Source organism: Podarcis erhardii (assembly GCF_964252035.2).
Source record: "Podarcis erhardii genome assembly, chromosome: Z".
NCBI classification, from domain to species: Eukaryota; Metazoa; Chordata; class Lepidosauria; order Squamata; family Lacertidae; genus Podarcis; species Podarcis erhardii.
This window is the reverse complement of record NC_138504.1, coordinates 10,212,522-10,240,428: the sequence shown is the minus strand read 5'-3', so window position 1 is coordinate 10,240,428 and position 27,907 is coordinate 10,212,522. Positions and strand designations below refer to the sequence as shown.

Here is a 27,907-nt window from a genome sequence, read left to right as displayed (position 1 = left end):
ATTTTCATTCATTCATTCCAATGAGGCTAACATTGGCTACAGCTCATGATTTTAGAGGTCTTAGTAGAAGGTCCCCTTGTTAGACTTCTATTCATTACAGGGGTGAGGAACTTTAAGCTCACGGCCAAACATGTCCCCAGCTTCTCTACCTGGCCCTTGGGACCCTTCCCAGGTCAAGCTCCCCTGAATCCCTCCTTGTGTGTTTCTGTCTGGCTGCAATGTACGCTTGAACACTGATAATGCCTTTTATTTGCGTTGATGAAAGGCAGAGAAGGGTGTGTGTAGAAACTAGTCTGCTGTACAAAGGTAAATTTGCAAATCATGGAATCTTAGAGTTGGAAGGTACCCCTAGAGTCATCTAGTCCAACCCCCTGCAATGCAGGAATTTGTTGCTCTTCCCACGTTTGTCTCCAGATCTGCCCACTATTGCCAAGAAGGGAATGTGGTTCCCAGGCTGAAAAGGGTTCTGCATCCTTGGTGTATTACTTCACTTAAAAATTAGTTGTGTTTCTGTCTGCTGTGTGAGTCCCTGAGCTACTGCTCCAATGATGTGCCTGGACGGTGCCATTGTGGTTCATCATGCCGAATGCCCAAGCCAGTCATAGATTACAGCTGAGTGCATTTTGGAAATATAAGAGCAGTGGGGCTTTGAGTTGGATAAGGTCTTCAAAAACACTTGTATACCGCAATTTCATTTTAACCCAAGTCAAAGTTATTTTTCAATAAATTCTTTACTCACCAACCCCAACCCCTTAAGTGTGGTCTGTAAGGTCCAGCTGGTGCAGAATGGACCAGACAGACTGCTGGTGGGGGTATCTGGTCAACAACCTGTGATACCATTGTGCAAAGCATCGGTACTGACTGTCCACTTACTGCTGAGCCAGCTTCAAGGTCCTTGTGCTAATTTATAAAGCCATGAAAAGCGGAGGTCCAGAGTGCCTTAGGGACTATCCAAACACTTAAATTCCAGCTCGACCACCAAGATAATCTATAGGAGCATCACTAGTTGTCTCCTGAGTTGGTGAGGCTCATCTGACATTGATAGGAAATCAGGTCTCTAGTGTAATTGGTCCACTCCAATAGATTTTCAGCGCATGTCTTCTTGAAAAATTGCTGAAAATTGCTCTATGCTGCCTGCCTTACACAGTCAATTAATAATAATAAAAATCCTATAATAGTTAGCTGGTGATCTATGATTTTAAAACTTCATGTTGTTTTAATTGTTGTAAACTACTTTTATGTTTGTTTTTTCAAAATTGCGATGTACAAGTATCTTTATACATAAATACTAAGTAAATATTGTTAACCTACATAGTGCAGATGGGGAGACTGAAGCTAACAGAGAATGGCTTACCTGAAGCAGTGCCCTTTAACCTTGAATCCTCAGTTGCTGTCAGACTACAACTCCCATCAGACCCAACCAACTGAGCCAATGGTCAGGAACAACAAGTGTTGTAGTCTGACAACATATGGTGACCCCAGATTTAAGAACACTGGCCTAAGTGAGTTGATGGCAGAGGCCAGATTCAAACCAGCAGCTTTCTTATTAGTAGGTTGGTCGCTTTGCCACTGCACTACACCAGCTCTCCGAACTCTTTCCTCTTTCATTATTAGTGTGCCCCACATAAGTTATACCACATCTGCCTGATGGGTGACAGCTAACTATTAAGCTGTCACATTGATTAAATTGAGCAGAATTGATATTGTACATCAAAAAGAGCAATGTGGCAACAAGACATTAAAAAAAGAGAAGGAGGAAGAAAACGATTGCTGTGTGGGGAAGGGAACACATCAGACTATCCCCTGGGTTCCTATATTTTATGCATGTTGAAATTGTGAATTTACCCCAGTGGGTCTTGCAATGGCAGAACAAACCCTGCAGTTTGGGTTCTTTGACAGTGGCAATTAAAACTCTTGAGGTTCACAGCCACACATTAAGTTATCTTGCACAGTGTTGAATCACTGGTCTCAGTACTGTCCACAACAGGAATTCACAGTCCTACTACCCCCAGGTCCCCCTTGTGATAGGTGGGAAATGCTGAGGCCTGCCAGTCACAAAATGGCGACACATGGAGGCAGAGTTTGGCATAATCAACTGGAAATTACTGGCATCACTCACAGTGCTTTCCTTGTTGTAAAGAGTTCCATAGCTCAGTTTTCCTCAGGCTAAGTGCAGACATTTGCTCTCAAGGTATCATGACTAAGCCTCCACATTTTAGACAAAAGGTGCTGATCCAGTGGCTCGAAGTGAGGAAGGCCTTTCTTTTTATATTTTCCCCTTCCCACTCCTGCATTACTCTCAAAGTGTTTTTTTATTTTACCCATCTCCTGTAATTTCTTCTGCCATTCTCCTTTCATACTCGGCTTGTACTTTATTTGCAGAAGTCCACACCAAATGACCAATTTCTTTCATTCTTCTGGTCCTTTTGCATTCACCTTCTCTAACAGCTTTCCTTTCTTATCTCTTTTATTTATATCCCTAGATTATTTAACACTATAATAATTCTGCTGCTGATAAATATTTACCTTTTACCTCTCTGTCTAATTTCTTTCAACACATAACCCCTGGCCCTTTCTCTCAGAGAACGGAGACCTTCTGAAATTGGATGACTATCTGCTATGGATGCTTTCATTGAGATTCCTGCATTGCAGGGGGATGGACTAGATTCCAACTCTACAATTCTCTGATTCTAAGATCTGTATGTTGGATCAATCCATCAACCTCTGATGGATGATTTAGTAGGATCAGGTCCAGCATCACTTTCTCTGTACGTGTGTGCCAGTATCCATACTCAGCAGAGTTACAACTCAACGCAGCTCCTTCTTTGGAAGCATCTTTGGGGTTGAAGGTACACACAGTAGGTGATAAACATACATGGATGCCATAAAGATTCAGTAGAGGTTTACTTGACAGGCAGAAAAACATATTGGTAGCAAATATATACAGGCATTTGTCACTGACATGCTTAGAGACTGTCTCAAGGCAAATCTAAAAAAATGTAGTATAAACACTGACAACTGGGAAACACTGGCCTGCGAGTGCTCCAGCTGGAGAACAGCCTTTACCAAAGGTGTCATGGGCTTTGAAGACTCTTGAACTCAGGATGCAAGGGAGAAACGAGCTAAGAAGAAGGCATGCTTGGCAAATCCACACCATGATCAACTCCAATGTCCCCACTGTGGAAGGACGTGTGGATCCAGAATTGGCCTCCACAGTCACTTACAGACTCATTGTTAAAACCGTGTTTATGGAAGACAATCTTACTTGGCTACGAGTGATCACCAAAGAAGAAGAAGAAACTTAGAGTCCAACAAGAGTCCAAGACTCTCTGCTTCTCTCACTGCAAGATGCAAGCAAGAGACTCACAAGAATCTACACAGAACCATTGTTATCAGTGCTTCCTGTTGCACTGCGCATTTCTAAAGAACAGTTCCCACAGAAAACGTCCTAGCATAGGCAAAACCTTCTCAGCCTTCTGTTGCTTCTTGAAACTTTTCTGTTCTTCTCTGTTTCTGGAACAAATGATTCTCTCACAGAAGAATATCTAACACTCTATCTCCAGACCACCTTTGCTCAGCATGCAAGGAGTTGCTAGTTCTGCTGTTGGTGGAGAAAGCAACTGAAGATACACTAGGCATGGGCAGACTCACCTGAAAATGGCTCAAAACCCATTGGTGGTTCTTGTCCCAAACAGTGAAACACTGGTCTACACTGACTGGCAATGGCTCTCTAGGCTTTCAGGGGTCATTTCCAGCCCTACCTAGAGATGCACAGGATTGAACTTGGGACCTTCTGCATTCAAAACAAATGCTTTGCCACTGAGCCATGGACTTTCCCCAATATCTGTATTCGTCTTATGCAGAGATGACTTCTTGCCATTTGAAGTATCAGTCTAGAAGGGGAAAAGCCCAGTCCACAGTACTTAACACATGATTGTGTTTATACATCCAAACATTTGCTCCAGGCGGAATACTTTCCATCAAAACCCTTATATTTAACCATAGTGTAAGTTTTCTTTATTATGGAAATGTTGCCCGTGAAATGGCTCTCTTAAGGATTTGCACAATTATGGTCTTTGTTACTGTTTCCGTAGCGCCATTAGGCCTAAAGGATTGTTGTGACAACATGGATTGAGTGCAGGAGTCAATATGTAATTGAATGAGCAAGGCTTAAATAGAAAAGCTGTTCTCCTCTGAGGGGTGGGAATGGGAGTGGGGGGATGAGAGATGGGAAGTGGGGGTGGAATTTAGGCAGCAATATGTGATCTGTCTTTCGGGTCTTCTCTTATTATTGAAGATAGACAAGAAAATTTGAAAGAAAACCTATCAGACTGGCAGGTGAAGGGCAGGGAGTCATTAACATGACTTTTGTGAAACAAGTATAGAAGAGGTATTAGCAATTTCAAGGCAGAGAAGGTGTAGCTACAATAACAAACATATCAATTATTCAAAAAGTTTGATGTTGGGTTTGCCAGCCGGTCCATAATTGATGGGCCCAAATGATAAAACTAAGTGCTTTGAAAGGTAACCAGATTGTGGGTCTGAAAAGCTGATAAACTACAGGCGACGACCGTTTTAGGTGTGTCCAATTGATGTCCGGCCACCAATGCGCAAGTCCATTTGGAGCTAGATGGAGGCAAAGCAGGGGAGGAGCCAGGGACGGGGCGTAACGGGGCATACAGTAAGAGGATGGGGCACACTTATAAGTGCTTTGCCAACACATGTGGGAGGCTGGGAATGAACCCTATACAAATACAAAAAAAGAAGAAGTGCCCATAAGGCCTGCCAATGTCAGGGCAGTTTAGGGGATGAACCTAAGAGCCTTCTGGATCAGGTCAATGACCCAACTAGTCCAGCTTCTAGAATCATAGCATTATATATATATATATATATATATGCTTTCGTAGATTTTCACGGGTACAGGAATGCAGGTTTTGGTGTCCTCGGGTGTCTTCCCGTGTAAAAGTTGGGGTGTCTAGGCGACGTTTCGACGAGGTCTCACTCGTCATCTTCAGGCTGGTGCTTTCGGCTTCTTGTTACTGGAACAGAGCAGGATCTCAGTGTTTGAGTTCCTATAAATACTGTAGAGGGGGTGTGGTGTATAGCCTCCAATGTTCTGGGCAGAGAGGAAGCTCCCAGGCTAGTGTGCCTTTTCTTCTTTTGTTCCTTAATTACTTGAGAGATATCTTGAGTGATTTCTTGAGTGATATCCTGAGTACCACTTAGGTGGGTCATTAGGTGTGGATTAGTTGTTAAAGTCTTTGTGTCTTGACCTCTTGAACTTTGTGAAGAGTTTTCTTGAGAAGATGGCTGTACTGTACTTAGTTGTGCTCTGGCTTGGCTTCGTGTATAGGGGCGAGCTGTGGTTTTGTGGCTTGTGTCAGCCAGATCTGTGTAGGGATTGCAGGGGGGTGCAGCATCCGGAGGTGCCACCATGGATTGGCTACTGGATGGTGTCTGTAATTCATCTGTGGAGAGGGTCTGGGTTTGGGTCTGGTGTGGTTGATTGGTGTTGGCGTTCTGTGTGCCTCTGGATCTGGTGTCAGTTTTTGTGGGGAGGGCTAATTTCCAGATGTCTGGCAAGCGGGATGTGTCGTCACGCTTGTTCATGTTGTGAGGGTGTTTCTCTATCTCGATGGCTTCCATGATTATTCTCTTGTGGTGATGTTCCGTGTTAAAGAGCAATTTGGAATCTGCAAAATTAATTTCGTGTCCTGTTTCTTTCATGTGTTGGAAAAGAGAGGAAGTTTTTTCTTCTTTTTTGACGGCATTCTTGTGTTCTGCGATACGTGCATTTATTCGTCTATTTGTTTGTCCAATGTACGTGGCTGGGCAGACTTTGCAGGGTATTTCATAGATCCCTTGGTTTTCCAACTGGATTTTATCCTTGGGGTTTCCGAGGATATTGGCTATTTTTTGGTTGGTGCAAAAGGCTGTTTTGATATTGTGTTTATGGAGGATTTTGCTAATTTTATCTGTAGTGCCCTTGATATAAGGAAGGAGGGCCATGCCATTGTTTTCTTCTGTGTCTTGGTTTTTGGGGGGTGTTTCCTTTTGGATTAGCTTCGTAATCCTGTTTTGCTGGTATCCATTGGCAATTAACACGTTTGAGAGATTCTGTAACTCAGTTGTCAAGTGGTCTTTGTCAGCCAGGCGTTTGGTTCTGGAGATGAGAGTCTTGGCTACGGAGTTTATTTGTGCAGGGTGGTGGTGTGATTGTGCATGTAAGTAGCGGTTGGTGTGTGTTTTTTTCCGGTAGATAGTGTGTCCTAGGGAGCCATCAGGTTTTTTGTAGATTAGGACGTCAAGGAAGGGAAGTTGGTTGTTGGCTTCTATTTCCATAGTGAATTGTATTGGAGGCTATACACCACACCCCCTCTACAGTATTTATAGGAACTCAAACACTGAGATCCTGCTCTGTTCCAGTAACAAGAAGCCGAAAGCACCAGCCTGAAGATGACGAGTGAGACCTCGTCGAAACGTCGCCTAGACACCCCAACTTTTACACGGGAAGACACCCGAGGACACCAAAACCTGCATATATATATATATATATATATATATATATATATATATATATATCCAATATTCAATATTCAATATTCAATATTTGATAATAGAATAATAATAATAGAATTAAACAATTAGACTAGAATTGTTATTAATAATAATAATAATAGAATTAAATAATTAGAATAGAATTAAATAATAGAATTTAATAATAGAATTGTGGAGTTAGAAGGGATCTCAAGGGTCATGTAGTCCAACCTCCTGCAATGCAGGAATCACAGCTGACAGATGACCATCTAACTCTTTTTAAAAACCTTCAGTGAAGGAGACTCCACCACCTTCTGCCTATGACATCCATTCTTACTGTCACAGAGTTCTTCCTAAGGTTTAGTTGGAATCTCCTTTCTTGTAACTTGAAGCCATTGGTTTCAGTCCTCTCCTCTAGAGCAGCAAAAAGCAAGCTGCCACATGACAGCCCTTCAGATATTTTGATATGATTTATCATATCTCCTCTCAGTCTCCTATTTTTCAGGCTAAACATACCCAACTCCCCCAACCATTCCTCATAAGGCTTGGTTTCCAGACCCTTGATCATCTTGGTCATCATCCTCTGTACACATTCCAGGTTGTCATTATCTTTATTAAACTATGGTGCCCAAAGCGGGACACAGTACTCCAGGTGGGATCTGAGCAAGGCAGAACAGAGTACCCGCTATTACTTTCCTTGATCTGGATGCTCTGTTTTATGCAACATTACTTTACCATGCCAAGTTAAGACTCTGTGGGTTTTTTTTGTGTGTGTGTGTGTGTGTTTTTGCAGGAGTGCAAGCCAAAAATGTGGAGAAATCTAGTAGTTCAGAAAGAGAACACTCTACTAATACAAGATGTTCAGGAAGAAGATGGTGGGAATTATACTTGTGAGCTAAAATTTGAAGGAAAGCTGATACGACGAACAACTGAGTTCAAAGTTACAGGTAAGAATCTTTTGGGGTGAAATTGAAGGGAAAGAGCATGAAATGTAGGAGGTCAGAAAAATTGATGCTTAGAATGATTTTTTAGAACTTTTTTTTTTAACCCTGCCTTATCTTACATTCTAAAGTGGCACTACAGACATCAACAGAACATCAAACAAACAGACATCAACAGAACATCATACAATATATTTGCAGCCCATCTGCGCAAATCACCTGTGCAAAAGTACAAGGTAACTCAAAAGTCAGCTAGTAGAGCAGAAAATTACCATTAGTTAGAAGATAACCTCTCTGAAAGAGGTAGAGCTCATCAGGGCACCTTTCACATAAAAATGCAGCCTGGGAATCCATGCCCCTACCATTTGCAAATATTTTATCAACATAAGAACATAGCAAGAGCCGTGCTGGATAAGACCAAAGGACCACCTGGTCCATAAGAACTAGCACTGGTGCATGTCCATATTTTGAAGGTGCTGATGTTGAAATTAAAAGTTCTCACTACTCATAAGGATTCCTGTTCAGCAAAACCCCTCCACTGTTGCTGCCCAATATTGCATATATCTGGGTTTTTTGTTTGTTTGTTGTTTGGCTCTCACAAGCAGTCTGATGCTGAATGTAGCTTATTATGGAGCTAACTCCAGATTTTGGTGGAGCTGCAAGCACCAAGATCCCAGTGTGTTTTGGTGGGATCTCTGGCACTTGAATTCCCTATTCATTGATCCTTGTGTAAACAATCAGTGAGCCCTGAAAGACAGGAACGTGCAGGAAGCTGCCTTGTACCAAGTCTGAGGACTCCATTTCCAGAAGCTGCTGTTCCACCATTTTTTTGCAGTTGGAAGAGACTGTACAGCATTTTGAGCTTGTTAAAGCATGTGCCTAAAGCTAATAAAACCATATGTGTTCATATGCAGTTTGGGGTGTCTCATTGGTGGGAAGTATTCAAATGTTATACTTGGCTCTTCATATCCAACCTACTGTGTTAGACTTAGGACCAATGAGAATGGTTCAAGTCTGCCTGAGCAGCTTCCCTTGGTAAACCACTGAGCAAGATCTTGTTTTTTCACCTGTCTTTTTTTGGGGGTGGGGGGTAATTCATGTGTGATCTGAAGGCATGTGACACACCCACCTTCCTATGTCTAGAGCAGGTGTTCCAATGATCCACCTTGGTTACATTATTGAAATGCATAGCTTGTTTTCCCATCTACCTTCAGAAAACTACAAATGGAATACTTGTTTTCATAAATTCTCACACTGAATTCTTATGACATTGCTGCTGGGCAGGAAGTTCCCTTTGCCCCAACTTTCACTCTAGTTTTGCAGAAGACAATGTCCCATCCCCATTGCTGCCTCATGTTGGTCTTCTTTCAAATGCCAATTTAAACTGCCCAGTTACTTCTGAAATTTGTGTGTGCAACAATCAGTTGCTCTGGCCATGACAAATTATTCCACTCAATTACATCAATTGAATGCTTCTGCTTGAACTCCCTGTTCATTTAATCTCTCTTAAATCTCATTAATTCCCTAATTTTCAAATTGTGCCTGCTGTTATTGGGAGGGAATTTGCCGTGGTAGTTGTTCCGTATTGGATGCCCTTCTCAACTGGAGCAATCTGCCTGAATTTCATTTCAGCCAAAGACAAATGGTGTGGAAGTGCCACTTTCCAGTTTGGATGACACACCAAAGCAAGCATATCTCCTTCAACCCCAGCATCTTTCTCATGCTGTTATATCAAAGTAAACTCCCCAGTCAGACTTAGATCAAAAGAATGGAGACCAGTGGACCCCATGAAGATTCTCATTAGCAGATAGCACCTAGACCAGGGGCCAGGAAGCATTTTCAGCAGGGGGCCAGTCCACCGTCCCTCAGACCATGTGGTGGTCAGGACTTTTTTTTTTAAAAAAAAATGAACGAATTCCTGTGCCCCACAAACCCAGAGATGCATTTAAATCAAAGGACACATTCTACTCATGTAAAAACATGCTGATTCCCAGACCATCTATGGGCCGGATTGAGAAGGCAATTGGGCCGCATCCAGCCCCTGGGCCTTAGGTTGCCTACCCCTGACCTAGACAGACGAGGCACACAGATCACCTAGTCAGACTCTTCCATACTGAGATGCGAGGTATTATATATCCATTTAAATTATACTTCTTCCTGAGGGAGCCTAGGTCAGCAAATACACCAGTAATAAAGAGCACATTTTAGAAAGTGTTCTAAAAACAGTCACAAACATTCTAAAAACAGTTTTAAAACATTCCCTTGAGCAGTAATTTGAGGAAAACACCCATCAGGCTCCACCTCATGAACCTGACTCACCCCAGCTTTCACCCACAGGATGCTGGAAGCCCTATGAGTTGACAGGATGTAATTGCAAGCATTTGCTCTACCATATTTCTTATAAAGGTACAAAATGCTTACCATTTTGATTTTTCTGAAAGAAAGCTGCTTCCATTACCAACAGAGAAATAGGTCAAGTGATGACACAGATGGCAGAGAAACGACCATGGCATTCTTTGCAGCTGGGATTTGCACCATCCATATCTTATTTTCAAGTGCTATGTAGGATGTGCCCCCGCCCCCCAATATTTCACAGATCTGTCTTTTGTGCAGATGGCAGCAATTTGCATGAAATTTGAATAAGCTAATTTATTGTCTAGGTGCAAAACTAGAAATGACTACTGTGATTTAAAAAGAAATGCAATACATCTCACCACAGTGAGGAAGGTTGTGCCCTTGTGTCCTGTGCCCCTACTTAGTCTAGAGTCTAGATGCTCCCTGTTGGTGGGTAGCTTCAAGGCTGCCCCCACTCTCCCTACTGATAGTTTTTTATCTTGGCCAGGCAGCTCCTCAGATACAGGATTGTCCTTGGACAGATGACTATTCTCCCTGATGTAGGGGGCATGGCCACCTTAAATATCTCTTTTCTCCCCCAAAAAGAATGGCTACCAAAGCCACATCCTCCCTAGCTCCCTCAACATCCCCAAAGCCTTCCTCCTACCCATCAGTTTGACATTAAATTGGCAAGAACAGCTTCCTATTAAGGGAAAATATTGAATGGGGAGTTTGAATTGAAGCACCACTTTAGCTAATGGGGCCTCTTGCTGCTGCCATGCCGCCATTGTGCGATTTCTGTTCTCAACCTGAAGCAAAGTTCTTAACCTGAGTACTATTTCTGGGTTAGTGGAGTCTGTAACCTGAAGCATCTGTAACCTGAAGCGTCTTTAACCGTAGGTACCACTGTATTTTTCTCATGTATGGGTAGTGCCTTCTGAACTGAAGCGCACATGTGCTGCAGCTGCATGCAATCACATCAGGTGGTTGTGAGTATGTGAAGAAGAGATGCCTGGTGAATTGTGGTCTTCTGAATATGTGAAGCAACTCCATTGAGAAACAATGTGAAATTGTGCAAGGCTATTCTATAGTTCTGTTTCTGGTATCAGAACTGTGACAGTATCACTTTTACTACCACTATTACTTTCTGCCTTTCCTGCAAGGAGCTCAAGGAGGCATACATGCATCTCTCCCTCTCCATGATATCCTCCCAACCACATAGGTTAGATGGGGAGATGGCGACTGGTCCAAAATCTCCCAGTGAGCTTCAAGGCTGAATGGGGATTTGAAGCCTGGTCTCCCAGATCGTAGTTCAGCATTCTAGCCACTACACCACACCAACTTTGCTTGATCTCACAATCACTGTTTGGTGCTGAGTATGCCCAGGGGACGTGGGTGGCGCTGTGGGCTAAACCACAGAGCCTAGGACTTGCCAATCAGAAGGTTGGCGGTTCGAATCGCTGTGACGGGGTGAGCTCCCATTGCTCGGTCCCTGCTCCTGCCAACCTAGCAGTTCAAAAGCACGTCAAAGTGCAAGTAGATAAATAGGTACCGCTCCAGCCGGAAGGTAAACGGCGTTTCCATGCACTGCTCTGTTTTTCCACAAGCGGCTTAGTCATGCTGGCCTCATGACTTGGAAGCTGTACGCCGGCTCCCTCGGCCTATAGAGCGAGATGAGCGTGCAACCCCAGGGTCGGTCACGACTGGACCTAATGGTCAGGGGTGCCTTTACCTTTACCTTATGCCCAGGTGAACCAGCCCCATAGAACTGGGATAGGGAACCTGTGGCTCTCTGGGTGCTGTTGAATCACATCTCCCATCATGCCTGATCACTGGCCATGCTGGTTGGGGCTGATGAGAGTCCAACAACCCCTGGAGGTCCTCAGGTTCTCCATCCCTGCTGTAGCAGAAGAAATGGAACCACTCCGCCATTCCCTATGCAACAGGCAGGTAGGTAGGCAAAGTTACCCATCTTCATCAAGATAATATACTGCCTGCAAGATGGGCAGGTAAATTAGCAGGGTAAGCAGTTGTGTTCATTTGCAGGTAATGATGGACTTCAAAACGAAGAGAGAGAAATATACAACCTCAGCATATCAAAGTTATTGAGAAGAAAATGTGTCAGTGTTCTGGATGATTCAATAAAAGCTGCTCTTTAATTTTTGGTACCCAAGTCAATAAAGATAAGAGATGTGCCTGTTGACTGAGTAGGAGCTGTTTGTATGCTCGTTGATGTGAAATGATTCCAAAAGACAAATGGAGGGGGGTATTATGCCAGATTTCCCTTAGAAGTACTGTAAAAGACGCAATGAGAAATGTAGCAATATGCTGCAGTCTATGAATTATATATCACCCAGCTACTCCGAGTGCTTTGCTTTACAGCTTCTCAAGCTGCCTGCCTGTATTGTGAACATGCAAAGTAATTAGAATGGCAAATAATGTTCTCTTTTATCATACTGTGATGGGTTCCTCCATCACTTTCTTTAGTCAACTTAATTCCCTTTCTCTCATGTCTTAAATCAGCAGATGTTAGAGCTTTGCACAAATGGACTCTTGCACAAATTCTCCACCCTGTTTGTGGGAAGGGTAAATTGGGGGGAGGTGTTCACTGAATTTCTCTAGGGCAAGGACAAAAGGTATAAATGAGTCCTATGTTCTACCTCTAGCTGCTGGAAAAGTTAGGAGAATGATGTTGTGCTTATGGCCCGCTTGTGGGCTTCCTAGGGGAATTGGGTTGACTACTCTAAGTATAGGATGGATCCATCAGCTTCTTCTTATTTTCTCTGAGAAGCTCTTGGAGCTGAGGCTTACCATTACTGTTGCCAGTGGCACAGTATTATTTCTTTTGCCCTAATTTCTTCTTCAGTGGTGGCAGCCCAAGTGACATCTTTGCTAGAAAACCGGCCACCATTCTGCATCCTCCACAACACCCCAGACCTACTATTGTTCTGGGTCAGTATGGGTGGAAAATAGCAGTGCCCACCCACCCCAATAATGGTGGAGAATAGTGGAACAAAATTCTGCAAAAGTTATTTTCTTACTAGGGTGGGGGAAAGAAAATTTCAGGGGGGGGGGGGCACTTCTGAAAAATGCCATATCAGATGTAGTTTGTAACTTGGGTGGAATCTACACACATATAAAACATTTTGAAAATACATTGAATTTTCCATGAGGCTCAACATCAAGTGTCACATTGTATAGTGCACTTAAAATACACTTAAAACATTTTATTTGCAGCTGTATAGCTGAGTCCTTGGTGACTTAGTCACACACACAGGTTCAACAGCTCCTGACAATGCAGCAGGTCAGACTTCCAGTTCGGCTCCTAAGACCTAATTTTCAGTGATATGATCAATCTCTTAAGTGGAGCATAGCAGCAGAGCCTCTGTGTAGTAGTGGGTGCCCTGCATGGACAGGACATTGGACTAGATGACCTTTGAGGTTCCTCCCAATTCTATGTTTCTAGGCTGCTCCACTGCAGACTACAGATAATTATGACTGAAAGTTGCATGCTCCTCAATATAAAGAAAAGCTCTGTACATAGCATGTCAGGAAAAATAGGCTGGATAAGAACTCTTCTCTCTGGCTTGCTAATTTTCTGTCTGCAGGGATGGCGATGATTTTGTATAAAGAGTATCCAGTCGTGATAACCTCCCCCTGCAGTCTGAAGTATTATAGCCCAGAGCCAGGTTTACCATTTCAGTGAGAAGTAGATCTCACTTAGCCTAAACCTGGAGTCTGGCATATGAGATGTGACAGGATCAGAGCACTAGTTGGTATCGCTGCAGGCAACTGTTGTTTCCCCATGATCCTCCCCAACATGCAGATGCTAATAAATTACAGATGCTGGCTTTGTCCTTTGCAATTTTAAAGATGAAAGGACAGGTGAAAAACACACAAGCACATTTAATCTCCTTGAGTTGCGGGCATTTCTCAGGTGCTTTGCCGATATGCTTGGTTGACATATGGATATGCTTTGTTTGTTCTGTATTTGCATGCTGGCGATGAATCACATCTATGTTTCTTGGGACATAGAAATGTGCCTTGAACAGAGCCAGGGCTTTGGGTGCATCTAGTTCAGTACTGTCTACACCGCCTGGCAGTAACTCTCTGGGGTTGCAGGCAGGGAGTTTTCCCCAGCCCTGCCTGGAGATAGCATGGGATCAAAACTGGGACCTTGTGCATGCAAAGCAGTGCAGATGACCTTTTGCTATCTGACAGATGTGATCTGTAAACTTTCTGCAGTTTGGTGCAAATTCTGCTGCACCGATGGGAGCTGATGGGAGGCCAACCCCCACCTGGAAGGGCTCAGATTCCCCAACCCTGGACTACGGTATCTGCCACACCATAGGTGATGTCTTAATTGTTATACCTACTAAACAAGAAGGGATGGAAGCTAAAGGGAGTTGCAGGATGGGTCCTGGGTATGAACCAGGTAGCCAAGGAACCAGGAGAAGCTCAAGTGGCGAAAAAATAATCACATTCGTCATTATCAGCATCATCAGTGAATGTGAAATTGTGGATCATGAAGTGTTTTATAAGCATGAAGGAATCGGATTGGCTCTCCCCTCGCCCCTCAGATTATGCTCTTCATCTCACAGATTCAATAATTCATGCCCCAGGCCATTAAAATGATTGATTCTATAAGCTGATAGTACTCTGTATTTCCGCTGGAAAAGAAGAATTTGATATAGGGTTGTGGGACTGCACAGGTACTTTAAAAAAGCTAGCAGGGCATGGAAGCTCCTCCATTCTACTGGCCAACCCTGTTCCCACAACCCCCTTACTAAATTTCCTTAACCAAGGCTTGCCCAGTCAAAGGGTTCCGAATTAATAGTATCCTCCTTCATAGCTTTCATTTGTTCCAGTGGCTTAACCATGATGGCTGTTTTACCTTTATTGTTGGAGGCAGGAAATGCCTCTGAACACCAGTTGCTGTGAACCACAGGTGGGGAGAGTGCTCTTGCACTCAGCTCCTGCATCTGGTTGGCCACTGTCAGAACAGGATGCTGGACTAGGTGGGCCTTTGCTCAGATCCAGCAGGGGTCTTCTTCGGTTCATTGCCCGTAAGTGCATCCTGGGTCTGGCTCAAGGAAACTTTGGAGACTCTGCAGATAAATCCATTTCAATTAAGTGAGGTCTAGAAATATTGTAAATTGTTTTGTTGTAGTTGTTGTTTAGTCATTTAGTCGTGTCCGACTCTTCGTGATCCCATGGACGTGCACACCAGGCACTCCTGTCTTCCACTGCCTCCCGCAGTTTAGTCAAACTCATGTTAGTAGCTTCAAGAACACTATCCAACCATCTCGTCCTCTGTCGTCCCCTTCTCCTTGTGCCCTCAATCTTTCCCAACATCAGGGTCTTTTCCAGGGAGTCTTCTCTTCTCATGAGGTGGCCAAAGTACTGGAACCTCAGCTTCAGGATCTGTCCTTCCAGTGAGCACTCAGGGCTGGTTTCCTTAATAATGAATAGGTTTGATCTTCTTGCAGTCCATGGGACTCTCAAGTGTCTCCTCCAGCACCATAATTCAAAAGCATCAATTCTTCGGCGATCAGCTTTCTTTATGGTCCAGCTCTCACTTCCATACATCACTACTGGGAAAACCACAGCTTTAACTATACAGACCTTTGAAAATTTTCCTTTTCCCTCCAAAGGAAATGGGTAGACATGTGATGAGGAAGAGAGGAAGGGAAATGAAAGAAAACATTTGATCTTCGACACCCTCTGAAGTTTCTGACTGGCTGCCATTTTTTTTACACCCCTATCAGCTCAGGATAGACTACTTAATATTTAAAACTATGCTACTTTCCCCAAACCTCTAAATAGCTTTATTTGCTTCCTTGCTCTGCCTGTGTTCTAGCTGCTACAGATGTTGCTGTCACATTTAATAAAGAGTTTGTAAGGCTTAAATATTATACTGCTGTAGTGCGCGAGGTCCCCCCCCCCCCCCGCTTCCCCTGGCAGTATGTCTTTGGCATAGGAAAGAAGAAGGCTTTGCTTATTAGGATGAGGCGTCTCTACTGCTAGGGCCACTGACACTGGTGTTTCATCTCTAGATGACAAAGAAGCCACAATAATTCATCTCCTTACATCTCAAGGTCATCAGGAGGGGAACCTTCACATGCTCCAGTCTCTGGAGTAATGAAGCATTGGCAACTTGTCATCCTGTTCAAATATCCCAATGTGGTTGGTGAGATACCCAAGCATTCCTAGACCGGTATTTTCCCAACCTGGTGCAAAGCCCAGACATTTTAGGACAATTGGGCCTATAAGCGCCAATCAATCTGGTGATTACATGCATGATGTTGTGGGTATTGAATAATAATTAATAGGAAAAGGATTCAAGTCCAACTTGATTTTTACCAACCAATATTTGCCTTTAGATATTGTTCTTACATAGATATCTTGTCATGTTGTAAGCTGCCTTGAGCATTGTTTTAACTAGGGAAAGGCGGTGTAATGGTTCTAGGGGGTTGCTCATGCGTAAGTTGCCACCACTCCTGGCTTGGTTGCCTGGTTGAACCCTTTCTGTCTGGACAGCCCTGCACTACGTGGCTGTCTCAGTCACTGGCAGAATCCGTCAGTGGGCGTTTCTTAAACTTCTTCCAGCAAAAAAGTTCTTTGACGCCAAGTCTCCTCCTACTCTCCCTGCGCGGAAGACTTCCGCGCAGGGAGGGTGTGGGCAGCGGAGTACCTGTGCTCTCCCCACTAGTCTCCGTTAAAGAGTCCTGGAGCCTTTTCTCCGATTCCCCCATCTGCCCCCCTTCTCTCCTGGTGTTACGCTGATTTCCTTCCCCAGCAGCTGGGCTGCCTCTCTCCCTGCTGGGACCCTCTCCGGCATCCCTCTGGAGCCTTTCCTCCGCCTCTGTCTCTGATGGCAGTTCCCTGACAGGCGGCATACAAATAAAATGATGATGATGATGATGATGATGATGAGATGGGGGAGAAATTCCATTCAGTTTTCATTTAAATGCAAACCTATCTAGCCTGCTGTCATAGGTGCAGCAAGGGCCAGAAAGACACAGAAATAAACACAGGAGATAGGTATTTTGAGTTGAAATAGGCCACAAATTTTATTGGTTACGCATGCAAGTAGGGTATGGCCAATGCAGTGGGTATGAATCTGGTATGAAGCAGCCTGCCATAAGGAAGGGTGAGCATGAGCTGGGCTGCGACTGAGCAGCAGGCTCTGCTCCCTCAGAGCCCCAAGTGACTGGGAACGTCCACTTTATAAAAACAATGCACAAGCTGAAACATATCCATCCATCAAAATCCACACTTCTCTGAATTTTGAATTTCAATTCTCCAGCTAAGTAATGTGTACAAATATTAGGGTAAAGCGTTCACGAAAAAGGAATATATTGGCAGAAGTAATAAACATTGCATGAGAGGGGATTGCTTTGCAAAAGAAGTGTCTATCTGGCAATATTGAATACAAAAAAATATGCATATTAGGAAAAATCTGTGCTAAAATAGCCCACAAACTGATGTGGAAATGTGGAGAACAGCACTGAAGACTGGGAAAGTGAGTAACGGAGGGATACTGAAATTGACAGGTTTGCCCATCCCTGTTGAGACTTGCGAGCATTGCTTCTTTTCTCTATGCTTGATTATTGTACAGTAATGACTGACAGAACAATGTGTTATGAACAAAACATAGGGGAAACACAGGCTTTTGGAATACGATTTATTTGTGAGTTTTCATTGGCTGCAATTGCCTCTGTGCTTTATGGTTTTGCTGGGGATGTATTTTAAAATTGTTGTTTAACTTAGAACCACATTAGAATCCATCTTTTATGAAGGGTGCTATATAAATATTTTAAATGAATAAATGCAGCCCCATTGAAGAGTAGCCTTGCATTTGAGCCCGTGTGAGATCTTCTTATCTCTGGTACCTTAAGCATCCAAATGAAAAGTGATGAAATATTATAAGGGAAAGCCTGGCTAAAGCATGTTTTGAGGGGATGGATCAATAAGACACCTTACTAGAAATAAAAAAGGTTGATTTAAACAAAGAAAGAGGTCACATTATGTATCACATTTATTTTCTGCTAACTGCAATGGGTTGTCCTTTTGCCCAAATCATATTCTGAGTTGCAGAGGGAAGAAAATGTAGCTACTTCCATTTTGACAAAATGACTGCATTTCAAGAATATTATCAATCTCACTTTCAGACACTTTGCAGAACATGACCATGTTTTAAATTGGAGCATTCCAGGCTTTTTTTCTTGGAGGTCATGCCAATTACTGTTTCTTCATGTTCACCCTTTGATGGCAAGCTTGGCTAAGACCTGCCTGATAGATTGGTATTATGAGAGTAAAGGAAATGAATTCAGGATGTTATATAGAGTTCACAGATGCCGAGAATTAAAGCTTCTATCAAGGAACCGCTGGGGAAGTGTTTGCGTCAGTTTTCACCCTGAACATGAAGTCTTAGTCAGACTCTTGATTCCCATCAGCTCCGGTCATCATGGCCCGTGGTCATGCATGATGGAGGATGTAGTCCATGCTTTTAAAACTCATTAGAATCTTAATGCAATTAATGGATTGAAGCGGTAATTGGTAGATTTTGACCACTGGTTCTCGTGTTCAGTCTTTCGTCCTAATGTGGCTATAATCCTTTTCTGAGCTTTTTGCCAAAGTGGAGAAGTTGCATGATCATCATTATCATTTAATTTATGTACCGTTTATATGCCAAAATGACATCTAAGCAGTTTACAGTTATAAAATCAATTATAAAAACCATACATAATTAAATTGCACAATAAATCTATTCCACTCAAACATCCATAATTAAAATTCACCATAGAACAATATGGTTAGCATAATAAACGTAATATCACAATTCATTTCAACCTCATCTTCCATTTTATAGCATGCAAGATATGCTCAGTAAGGTCCTCCTTGGCCCCCAAGGCAGCCATTAATGTCCCACAGATCAGGAAAAGGGCAATAAATGCTTCAGCCACTTGGTATTCAGCCAAGAAAATGCTGGGCTACAGCTCTCATTGTCTCTGACTATTGGCCATACTGGCTGGGGCTGATGGGACTTTATACTCCAAAACATCTGGAGTGCAGCTGTTTGGGCAGGTTGGAGAAGGATGAAATTTGTGGGCTACCAATGTGTGTTGGTGTTGCAGAATTTTTTTCCTGCCATGGTTTCTTCCAAAGAATCCTGGAATTTCTTTGGAATGCTGAGGATTCTCTGTTCCAGTTTCCTAGCCCAGTTGATAAGCCATAAGGTTCCTTTGAAAGAGGTGACGGTGGTGTAGCGCCTTGGGCTGAGACAAGAGGAAATCCAATACCCCCATTAATCCATGTTTTGGGTAACCCTGGGCTAGTCAATGGCTCAGTTCAGGCATACACATGAACACACAAGCATGTGAGTACAGTACTTACAGTGGAAACCGAAACTCTTTCAGTCCTCCCCTAGCCTACTTTGTGTTGTGCTAACTGTAGCTAAGCCTTAGTGCTATGCCTTAACCTCGGCTGACAATTTGTCTTCCCCAGAAAAAACATGGGTGGCGAGCCAAGAACAAACATTGGCTGAAAGTGGGGCAAATCATGTGTATGGGCTCTGGTGAAATGCTAAGACAAACCATGGCTTAGCTTTTGGATATTTCAGCAGCAGGATGACCAGTCGCAAAGCAGTCACAATTTTATACTGCTGAGTACCCTTAGTGTTATGTGTGAATTGCATCCATCTCTCTCAGCCTAACCTACCTCATAGGGTTGTTGTGGGGAGAGAACATGGTATGTATTGGGGCAGGGGGAGAACCAATGCACATTACCCTGAGGTAAGTGTAATTAAGAAATACATTAAGCCTATAGTGTTTACAGGTTTAATATCACCTCGTTGAAGTAATATATGAAATAAGCTGCTTCTAATTTAGCTTTAACTTCCATTTTGCATGATTCTGCTGTCACTGTAGAATAAGAAAAGAAGAGCAAAAAAAATAAAATAAAAAAATCAGAGAACAAATACTTCTTGTAGTCTCCACGGACCTTTCTTGCTAATTATTAACAACATCAAATGCTGTTTTGTCAAAAAACCTGCTCAGTGCATAGGGCTTTGGAGAGGGGTTGTACTTAGCTGATGAATTATAGAAGGTAAATAGCCATCCTAAAAATATTTTGCTACATGTGGGGATTGGTGTTTCTCTTTCATTACAATAACAGAGCCGTTGTTGCAGTTTTCAGGAGGCTCTGAGGTCACACAGGGTTTTTTTTGCTGTCAGTGGCTCCAAAATAATCTAACAGAGAAGGGAGAACAATGGGTAACAGAGAAATTTGTCAGAACCACATCACTAGAACGGCCAGTGAAATTGAGTCCCATGCCTTGAAACAGAATCAGTTTGCAAGCTGTTCCAGTTAGGGCCCCTCCAGACTGGTGGGGGGGGGGGTTGGGAGGAGGGGAGTGCATTCTGCACTATGTCACGATAATAAGGCATTAGTGGTGAATTTACACTGGTCTTCCACAAACCATTCCACTTCATTAGCTGTTCTGCAATGCTTATCCAAGAGCGGTACTCTTGCGCTATACCACGGCAAAAGTGGGACAATCCTCTCCAGCCCCAGAACATTTGAGGGATGAAAAGCTAAAGGACTGGAAACAAAGCAGCAGGACCACCCTAAAACTCTAGCAGGCTCAAACAGTGTTGAAACTGGGATTGTTTATAACCGCCCCAGCCAGTACCATCATGAGCACAAACCACAATGAATCTACTACTACAATTTTTTAGAAAGTTGTTAGTTTTTCTGTTTACTCTGCATTTGGGCACTTCTTAAGATACTGCTTTTTTAAAATATTGAAATTTTGAAATATCAATGAGATTGTCTAGGTTTGAAGACATTTGGACACCATTTTGAATCAAGATGGCAGACTGAACCTTTTGAAACTGCACTGATTTAAACTTTAAAGTTTTGCATGATAGTTGCTGAGACCAAGGAGCAGATTTCATCTGTGTTCGGATACAAATGGATGCCCCACAGTTGGCTCCAGACAATCCATCGGAGCAATGTCCTTTGCTTGCTGCTCAAAGCTGCCTTGCATCCAGTCTCCACAGGGAGCTGGACAGGGTTCTGATCTCCTGTAGTGTCCCAGCTTTCTGGCAACTACAATAATTATGAAGGATACATCCTAGTGACAGATGAGTCACAGCACTGGAGATCAGTCTGGAACTGCTGATATACATGTAGGACTGTCCCCTGTGGTGAACCACTGAACTTCAGGTGTCAGCATCCTTACTGAAGAACCTTCTAGAATCACTCTGGGAGCTTCTTCAGACTGAACATTGGATCTTTCTAGGCATGAAGGAGTAGATAAGAACTTCCTTTTGCAGGTGAGCCTTGCTTAAGTGGCGAAGCCTTCCTAACCTAGGGTGTTTTTCTGTATTCTGACTAGCCTCTGGTCCTGACTTGCTCTTTGGTAAGAACAAGTTGACCTCTATTCCATGTCCCTCTGTTTACAGTCCTAAGCATGTCCAATAATAGTGCAATCATGCTGGATTTATACTGGACCACGCACACATCATTCCACTTTATTACTTAGTATACTTTGAGTAGGAGTGGCATTGGATTCAGTGTTTACAATCCTAACCATGTCAGTGCAATCCTAGCCATGTCTACTCAGAATAAGGTCCTATCGAATTCCGTGGGGCTTACGGCTGGTAAGTAGGATTAGGAGTGCACCCTAATTAGTTACAGTGTAGGAAATTGCTTTTCCATGGTAGACCTTACTCTCTGGAAAAGCCTGCCAAAAGGGATCTGCTAAGCAGCCTCTGTGTATAACTCAGTTTTTGCACATTGATAAAGCAACTAATTCTGTGTATATGGGAAAGCATCAAAAACACTTTAGAGTGCAAGTGAAAGCATTTGGAGGGGGGAGGGAGTACATTATACCAAGTGTGTATACCAAAATGGCTGATTGTGTTGACATCTCAGTAAGTGTTTCCACGTACCACTGGCTTCCACATCTGACCCAGTAGACCAAATCATATTTAAAGTAGAACCATGCAAATTGCTATCTTGTTAATCCTGGGGTTGCCACGATATTTTGGTGGCTGATCTTCAGGCAAAACATCTGAGAAATTTGATTAAAGCAGGGGCATTTTTCAGCTTGAAGGCCACATCCCCTTCCGTACAACCGGGGGGGGGGGGGCACATGCCTGGGGCAGACATGGTTAGAGGCAAAAATTGATGGGGAAATGAGTGCAAATCGTACTTTTGTGCAGTAGATTCGCTTCTGCACACATTCTCTATCTTCCATCCAGGAATGCAAAAGGCATTATGGAAGTTTAAGGACACATTCCAGACAGGCAAAAAAGTCTCAAGGAGGATGCATAGTGGGGCCAGTCAGATGTGTGGCCTAGGAGGAAAGCCAAGTCAAGTCCTTAGAGTGAGGTAGGAAGACCAGGAGAACCACATTTGACCTGAATTTCCCCACCCCAGTTTAAAGGAAACTAGAAGTCTGGTAAAAATGTCAAGTTGTCTGTGCAACCTGAAAAAGAACATGGGATATGTAGGGTTGCCAGCACATTTTGCTGCTTAGAAGCAAAAGAGTGTCCTTGGGTAGCTGCTCTCATTTGGGGTCATTCAGGAGTGCTTGCCACTGGTCCATAAATGGTCCATTTGAGTCGAAGAAGGTTTACTTGCATAACACTGTGCAGGTCCTCCCAAAATTGAGACAGCCTAGCCTGAATTTCCACTTCCTGATTACAGATTTCAGTCGTCAGGAGTTACTAACTCTCCCTCTTCAAGGTCCGTGGCATAGTCTACCCAAGTGTGAAGTCTTAAAACAGATCTGCTTTAGAGCTAACCAAGCATTATAAAAAGTTCCTGAAAAATTGAAGAGATGAGGGGGGTGGGGAACAGCTTGCGTGTTGCTGGCTGGATTTTTTTTGGTTTTGTTTGCTAGTTTGTTTGGGTGTTGTTGTTAGATAAAGATTGTTAAAATACAAGACAAAATCCCTCATATCCTTTCGTTCTGCAGGAAAGAAAGAGCTGTGCCTGCAATAAATAAAACATGGCAATAAGTCAAGTCAGAGTTCTGCAAGGCAATTGGTTTCTGCGGCCTCTGTGGGTGCTTGCACCTTGCTTGATGCTTGTGAGCTGACTTTGTCAAAAAGCATTGTTGCTAAGGTGAGATGTGAGCTGTGTTATTGACATGTGTGGCAGGGGGCTCATTTGTGCATGCAAGTAATGCATGCTAGATAGGATGGCCAGCCTAAGATGCCTACATAAAGTGGCCATTCTAAGAATCACATGAAAGACGCTGGGAAGAGCATCCTGACACACATCCTATCAGCATCCTCCTCACCTGCACGCATTGGAGGTCTGCAGTGGGGAAGCTTTTTATACTCATTTAGGCTCCTCATGCAATTTAGAAAACTAAGAGATAAGGATTCCATGCTGTGAGGGGAATCTACACGAGTCTCAAAAGGTGACTCACTTATTCCTTTAATTTCGTTAACTGATTTATAAACTGTTTCACAGCCTGAAGCCATAGAAGTGGTGTGCATCAAGAATTGAATGAGTTGAAGTCATCCCTCCCAACTCATGGAGAGTCCTTGTCTATTTCCCCACTTCAGGGACACTTTGCATTGGAGCTGTTGCTTCAACAATAAGACAGCTCAGGCTGAGCGCTTAAGCCTCACCCTTTCCTGGCATTCAGGTGCTCCCATAAAGTTTCCCCTACTTCCAAAAAGCCTCAAGTGCATCAGCTGGGGGTCTGCTTGGCTCACCAACTCCTCTGCTGCTTGGTGGCTCTGGGGGTGTCTAGGTACAGAGTGGCTCCTTAGGCTCACTGGTGGTGGGGAACTTTCCTGGTGGGCTCTGCTTCTCCTCTGAAAAGGCCCAGGTTTGAGGACTGAGCATGGCTGACTCCAACACTGTTGGAGATGGCATTGGGGGTGGAACTAGCACCCTCTACTCTGCATCCTCTATTAGGATGCCTAAACTGGGCTATCCTTAAAAGTATTCCTTGGTAACAGAATGGCACAGAGCCCAGTGTATTCCAATTAGCTAAGTACTGCAGACCCCCTCTTTTCCAAAAGCCAAACCATGTACTTTTGAAAAATTTGATATCTCTATGGTACTTTTTGTTATTTGAATTGTGCTGCGGACCCCCTGGGTGGGTTATGCGGAACCCCTGGGGTCCACAGACCACCAATTGGGAACCAAGGTCTAGAGAACTCATGATGCCTTGTTCCCAGATGTAGATTGGGAATGTGGCACTAGTGCCATAAATATTATTTTTTTATTTTTCTTATGGATGTAATATTGTTGGATGGAAGGGGGTTTAGAGGAGTCGCATAGAAGAGGAAAATAGGAAATGACAACAGTCCCTGATCTTTCAAATATAAACTGAAGAAGTAATCATAATGCGAGGGATAGCCTATAAAAAGCTAGAAATAACCAAGACCGATCTGTATTCAAAACAGGCTTGTCTGGTTATAATTTGGTATTGTTTTGACGGTGCTCTGCAATTCCTTGTGTGGGTATTTTAAACCTGTGCTGAAGGGAGCAAGTTTATGGGCAGGAAAGAAGACAACATTTTGGAATAAGAATAATAGCAGCTGAGACCCAAACAGTAAAATTGTAGGGTGAGACTGTTCAAGTCTTAAGCTTTTATCTGTGTGCCTGGTTTCAGATGAAAAAACTTCAGACCTCTCATCTCAGTGAAAGTCAGATGTTGGATCTGCCAATTTGGGTGAGGTTGGGGAATGCACATGTCTCCAGGGATACAAATCAGGTGAAGTTGGGTATTGGTATAGTAAGGCAATTGTCTTCTCCAACCTGGTGACCTTTGAGTGTCTATGACTACACATGTGGTCATGCTGGCTGGGGCTGAGAGTGCTATTTCTGATGGGAGTTGTAGTCCAAAACAACCAAAGGCTGGCTGGGGGTGGATTTCTGTGGCTGCCTGTGTGATCTGGCAGGAGGAAGAGCTGAACAACCTGCTGAACTCATTGTGTCATTGTGTCATGAACTCATTGTGCCATCTGTGTTGTTTTATCCAAGATCAGGTTTGTACATGTGGGCATAGGAACCATTGCTAGAAAATTTTAAAAGATGGTAAGATTGGGGTGTGAATGCTGGGTAAAGGTAAAGGGACCCCAGACCATTAGGTCCAGTCATGGCCGACTCTGGGGTTGCAGTGCTCATCTCTTCTATTGGCCGAGGGAGAAGGTGTACAGCTTCCAGGTCATGTGGCCAGCATGACTTAGCCGCTTCTGGCGAACCAGAGCAGCGCACGGAAACGCCGTTTACCTTCCCACCTGAGCGGTACCTATTTATCTACTTGGACTTTGACATGCTTTTGAACTGCTAGGTTGGCAGGAGCAGGGACCGAGCAACGGGAGCTCACCCCGTCGTGGGGATTTGAACCGCCAACCTTCTGATCGGCAAGTCCTAGGCTCTGTGGTTTAACTGCGAATGCTGGGTAGGGTAGGGTAAATGGAGCCAGAAGAATTTTGGAGAATTGCCTTAATGATTCTTGGAAGGTGAACGACTACGTTCTTTCTTAGGGAAACTACAGGGAAGTGGCCCACAGTGACTAGGGAATAGTCGGAGACTACTCTGATAAGTGAATGCCATCCTCCCTCTTTCCCTCCCTCTCTCTGACATCATAAGAAGAACCTTCTGGATCAGCCCAGTGCCTCATCTAATCCAGTATCCTGTTCTCATGGTGATCACCAGATGCCTGTAAGCAGGACCTGAGTACAGGAGCCATCTCCCCTCCTGTGGCTTCCAGTGACTGGTATTCAGAAGCATCACTGCCTCCAGCCATGAGGCAGAGCACAGCCATCATGGCTGGTAACATGCACACACAAACTTCAGCTAAGGATAGTGTAATCTACAAGTCTGTGAAGAAAGCAAAACACGGACCACGGAAAGAGACAGAGTGTTGAGTTTTGACTCTGTAACTGGCAATCTTTGGGAGCTAGCTGTCTCTGTCCTCTGGAGATCTGATATGGCAGCTGTGGGCTTTGGACTGTCAACTGGAGGGTGTAAGACAGTCTTCTTTTACCTGCTGGTCACCAAATTCTCATTGGGCTACAATCCCCATAATCCTTGTCCAAGTACCTTGGAAGGCACCAGACTTGGAAAAGCAGGTTTAAGGTGTTCATCCACCTATGCTCAACCTGTGTATCTGTAATTTCTTTATTTATTATGTTTAGATGGCTGACTGCATAACAAGGTCACAAAGCAAAACACAACATTCAAATGCAGTATAAAGCAGCAGAAACTATAGCTAGTCTCACATATAGCTAGAAACTAGTCTCATAACACTAGAACCTGTATGGACATCCAGTGAAGCTGATTTCTGGAAGATTCAAGATAGATAAAAAAAAGTATTTCTTCACATAGTGCAAGGAAAAACCGTGAAAATTGCTGCCACAGGAGGCAGTGATGGCCATCAACTTAGAAGAGGACTGGGTGCCTTGAAAGGCCTTCATGACCAGTGATCATGTGGGCACTATTGTGGTGGCCCTCAGCTTAGATCAAAGTAAGCATAATGGAGGTGGTACAGTCTAGCTCAAATTTCACATGGAAAAAGTTTGTGCAATGAGCTCTTGCATGGAAGCACAATCATGCCAAACCAGCACATATGTGTCACATGGTTATTATTATTATTGTCAATGATTATCTTTGCATGAAGGGTGGTATATAATAATTTGTTGCTTTGTTGGCATCGGTCTGTCTTGTGCACCTCCAGGGGTAAAGTCAGACTGTTGCATTAGCAGCACCGAAGTGACCTCCCTGGGCCAACTTAGTCGTGTTCATTAATTTCAGTGGGGCTACTCCGAGAAGGAGAGACATGGGTGGCGCTGTGGGTTAAACCACAGAGCCTAGGGCTTGCTGATCAGAAGGTTGGCAGTTCGAATCCCCACGACGGGGTGAGCTCCTGTTGCTCAGTCCCTGCTCCTGCCAACCTAGTAGTTCAAAAGCATGTCAAAGTGCAAGTAGATAAATAGGAACCGCTCTGGCGGGAAGGTAAACAGCGTTTTCGTGCACTGCTCTGGTTCGCCAGAAGCAGCTTAGTCATGCTGGCCACATGACCTGGAAGCTGTATGCTGGCTCCCTCGGCCAATAAAGCGAGATGAGCGCTGCAACCCCAGAGTCGGCCACGATTGGACCTAACAGTCAGGGGTCCCTTTACCTTTACCTTTAGTCCTACCCCTAGTATCCATTTTTTTGAAATGCCATTAACCCTCCATGGACCTCCTTCCAAAGGGAGCCTTCCAGTGGTAGGTGATTCACCACTGGAACTTCTCACTGCTCAAAGAAGTGCAATGGTATTTACTTTTCCTGTGGATGTCTGCATATTTATTTATTTTTAAACTGCTTTGGTTTGCAAATTCAGGCACTGAACACAAACGAAGCAGTGTTTCCCATTTCCATAACAAAATCATGCTCCCCCACACATCGTGCTGCCTCCCCAGAATCCCTGTCTTATTAACAATGTGGCTTCTCAGAGTAGGCTGTGCCGAAGGTGACATCTGCACAGTTCAACAACGTAAGGGATTTTGAGCAGAGAAAGAAAAGGGACTGGTGAGAGATAACACCAAGGTTACAAAAGGATGCATTAATGGTCTGACTATAAAGGAACTTCATCCTCATGCAGAGTAAAGCAAAGAAAGGGGGGTGGGGTGGAGAAAAGGTAGCTGCAGTTTCTGCACCTTGAACCTAAGGTGAGCAGTTTCCGAAATGACAATGGAATCCTCTGACAACCATCAGTGTTTTGTATCACTGGCCAAATGGCTTAGGCGTGGTATTTTTAATGGGGTGTGGGCGGTTGTGAAAGAGTGGCTTTTCATCTTTCGCTAGAAAAGAATCCAGGATCAGCACTAATGAACCTGACCTGGATTTCTGAGTTATTATTAGATGATCCCTGATCTTGAAGAAACCCAGTACCTTGATGAAGCTGTGTGGTCTGGAGGTGGAATAGGGCCCTGGATTTAAGTCCCCATGGGGCAGACTGGAGCAAAACCTGCTGGTTCAAACCTACCTGCCCCAGGGGCAGGGGCAGCACTCCAACTGGCCTGCCTCTGGCCAATTGCACAGACTGGCCAGGGTCCACTTCCTGAGCC

General features: G+C 43.8%; 1 protein-coding gene across 5 annotated transcripts in view; it reads left to right on the top strand.

Moving 5' to 3' along the window:
* Nucleotides 1-27,907, top strand: part of IL1RAPL2 (interleukin 1 receptor accessory protein like 2) — a 483,744-nt gene that overhangs the window by 284,175 nt on the left and 171,662 nt on the right. For all 5 annotated transcript variants that reach the window (XM_081847998.1, XM_081847999.1, XM_081847997.1 and 2 more), the window contains one exon: nt 7,331-7,484. In XM_081847998.1, the coding sequence (XP_081704124.1) occupies nt 7,331-7,484 (154 nt within the window). The remainder of the gene's footprint in view (nt 1-7,330; nt 7,485-27,907) is intronic.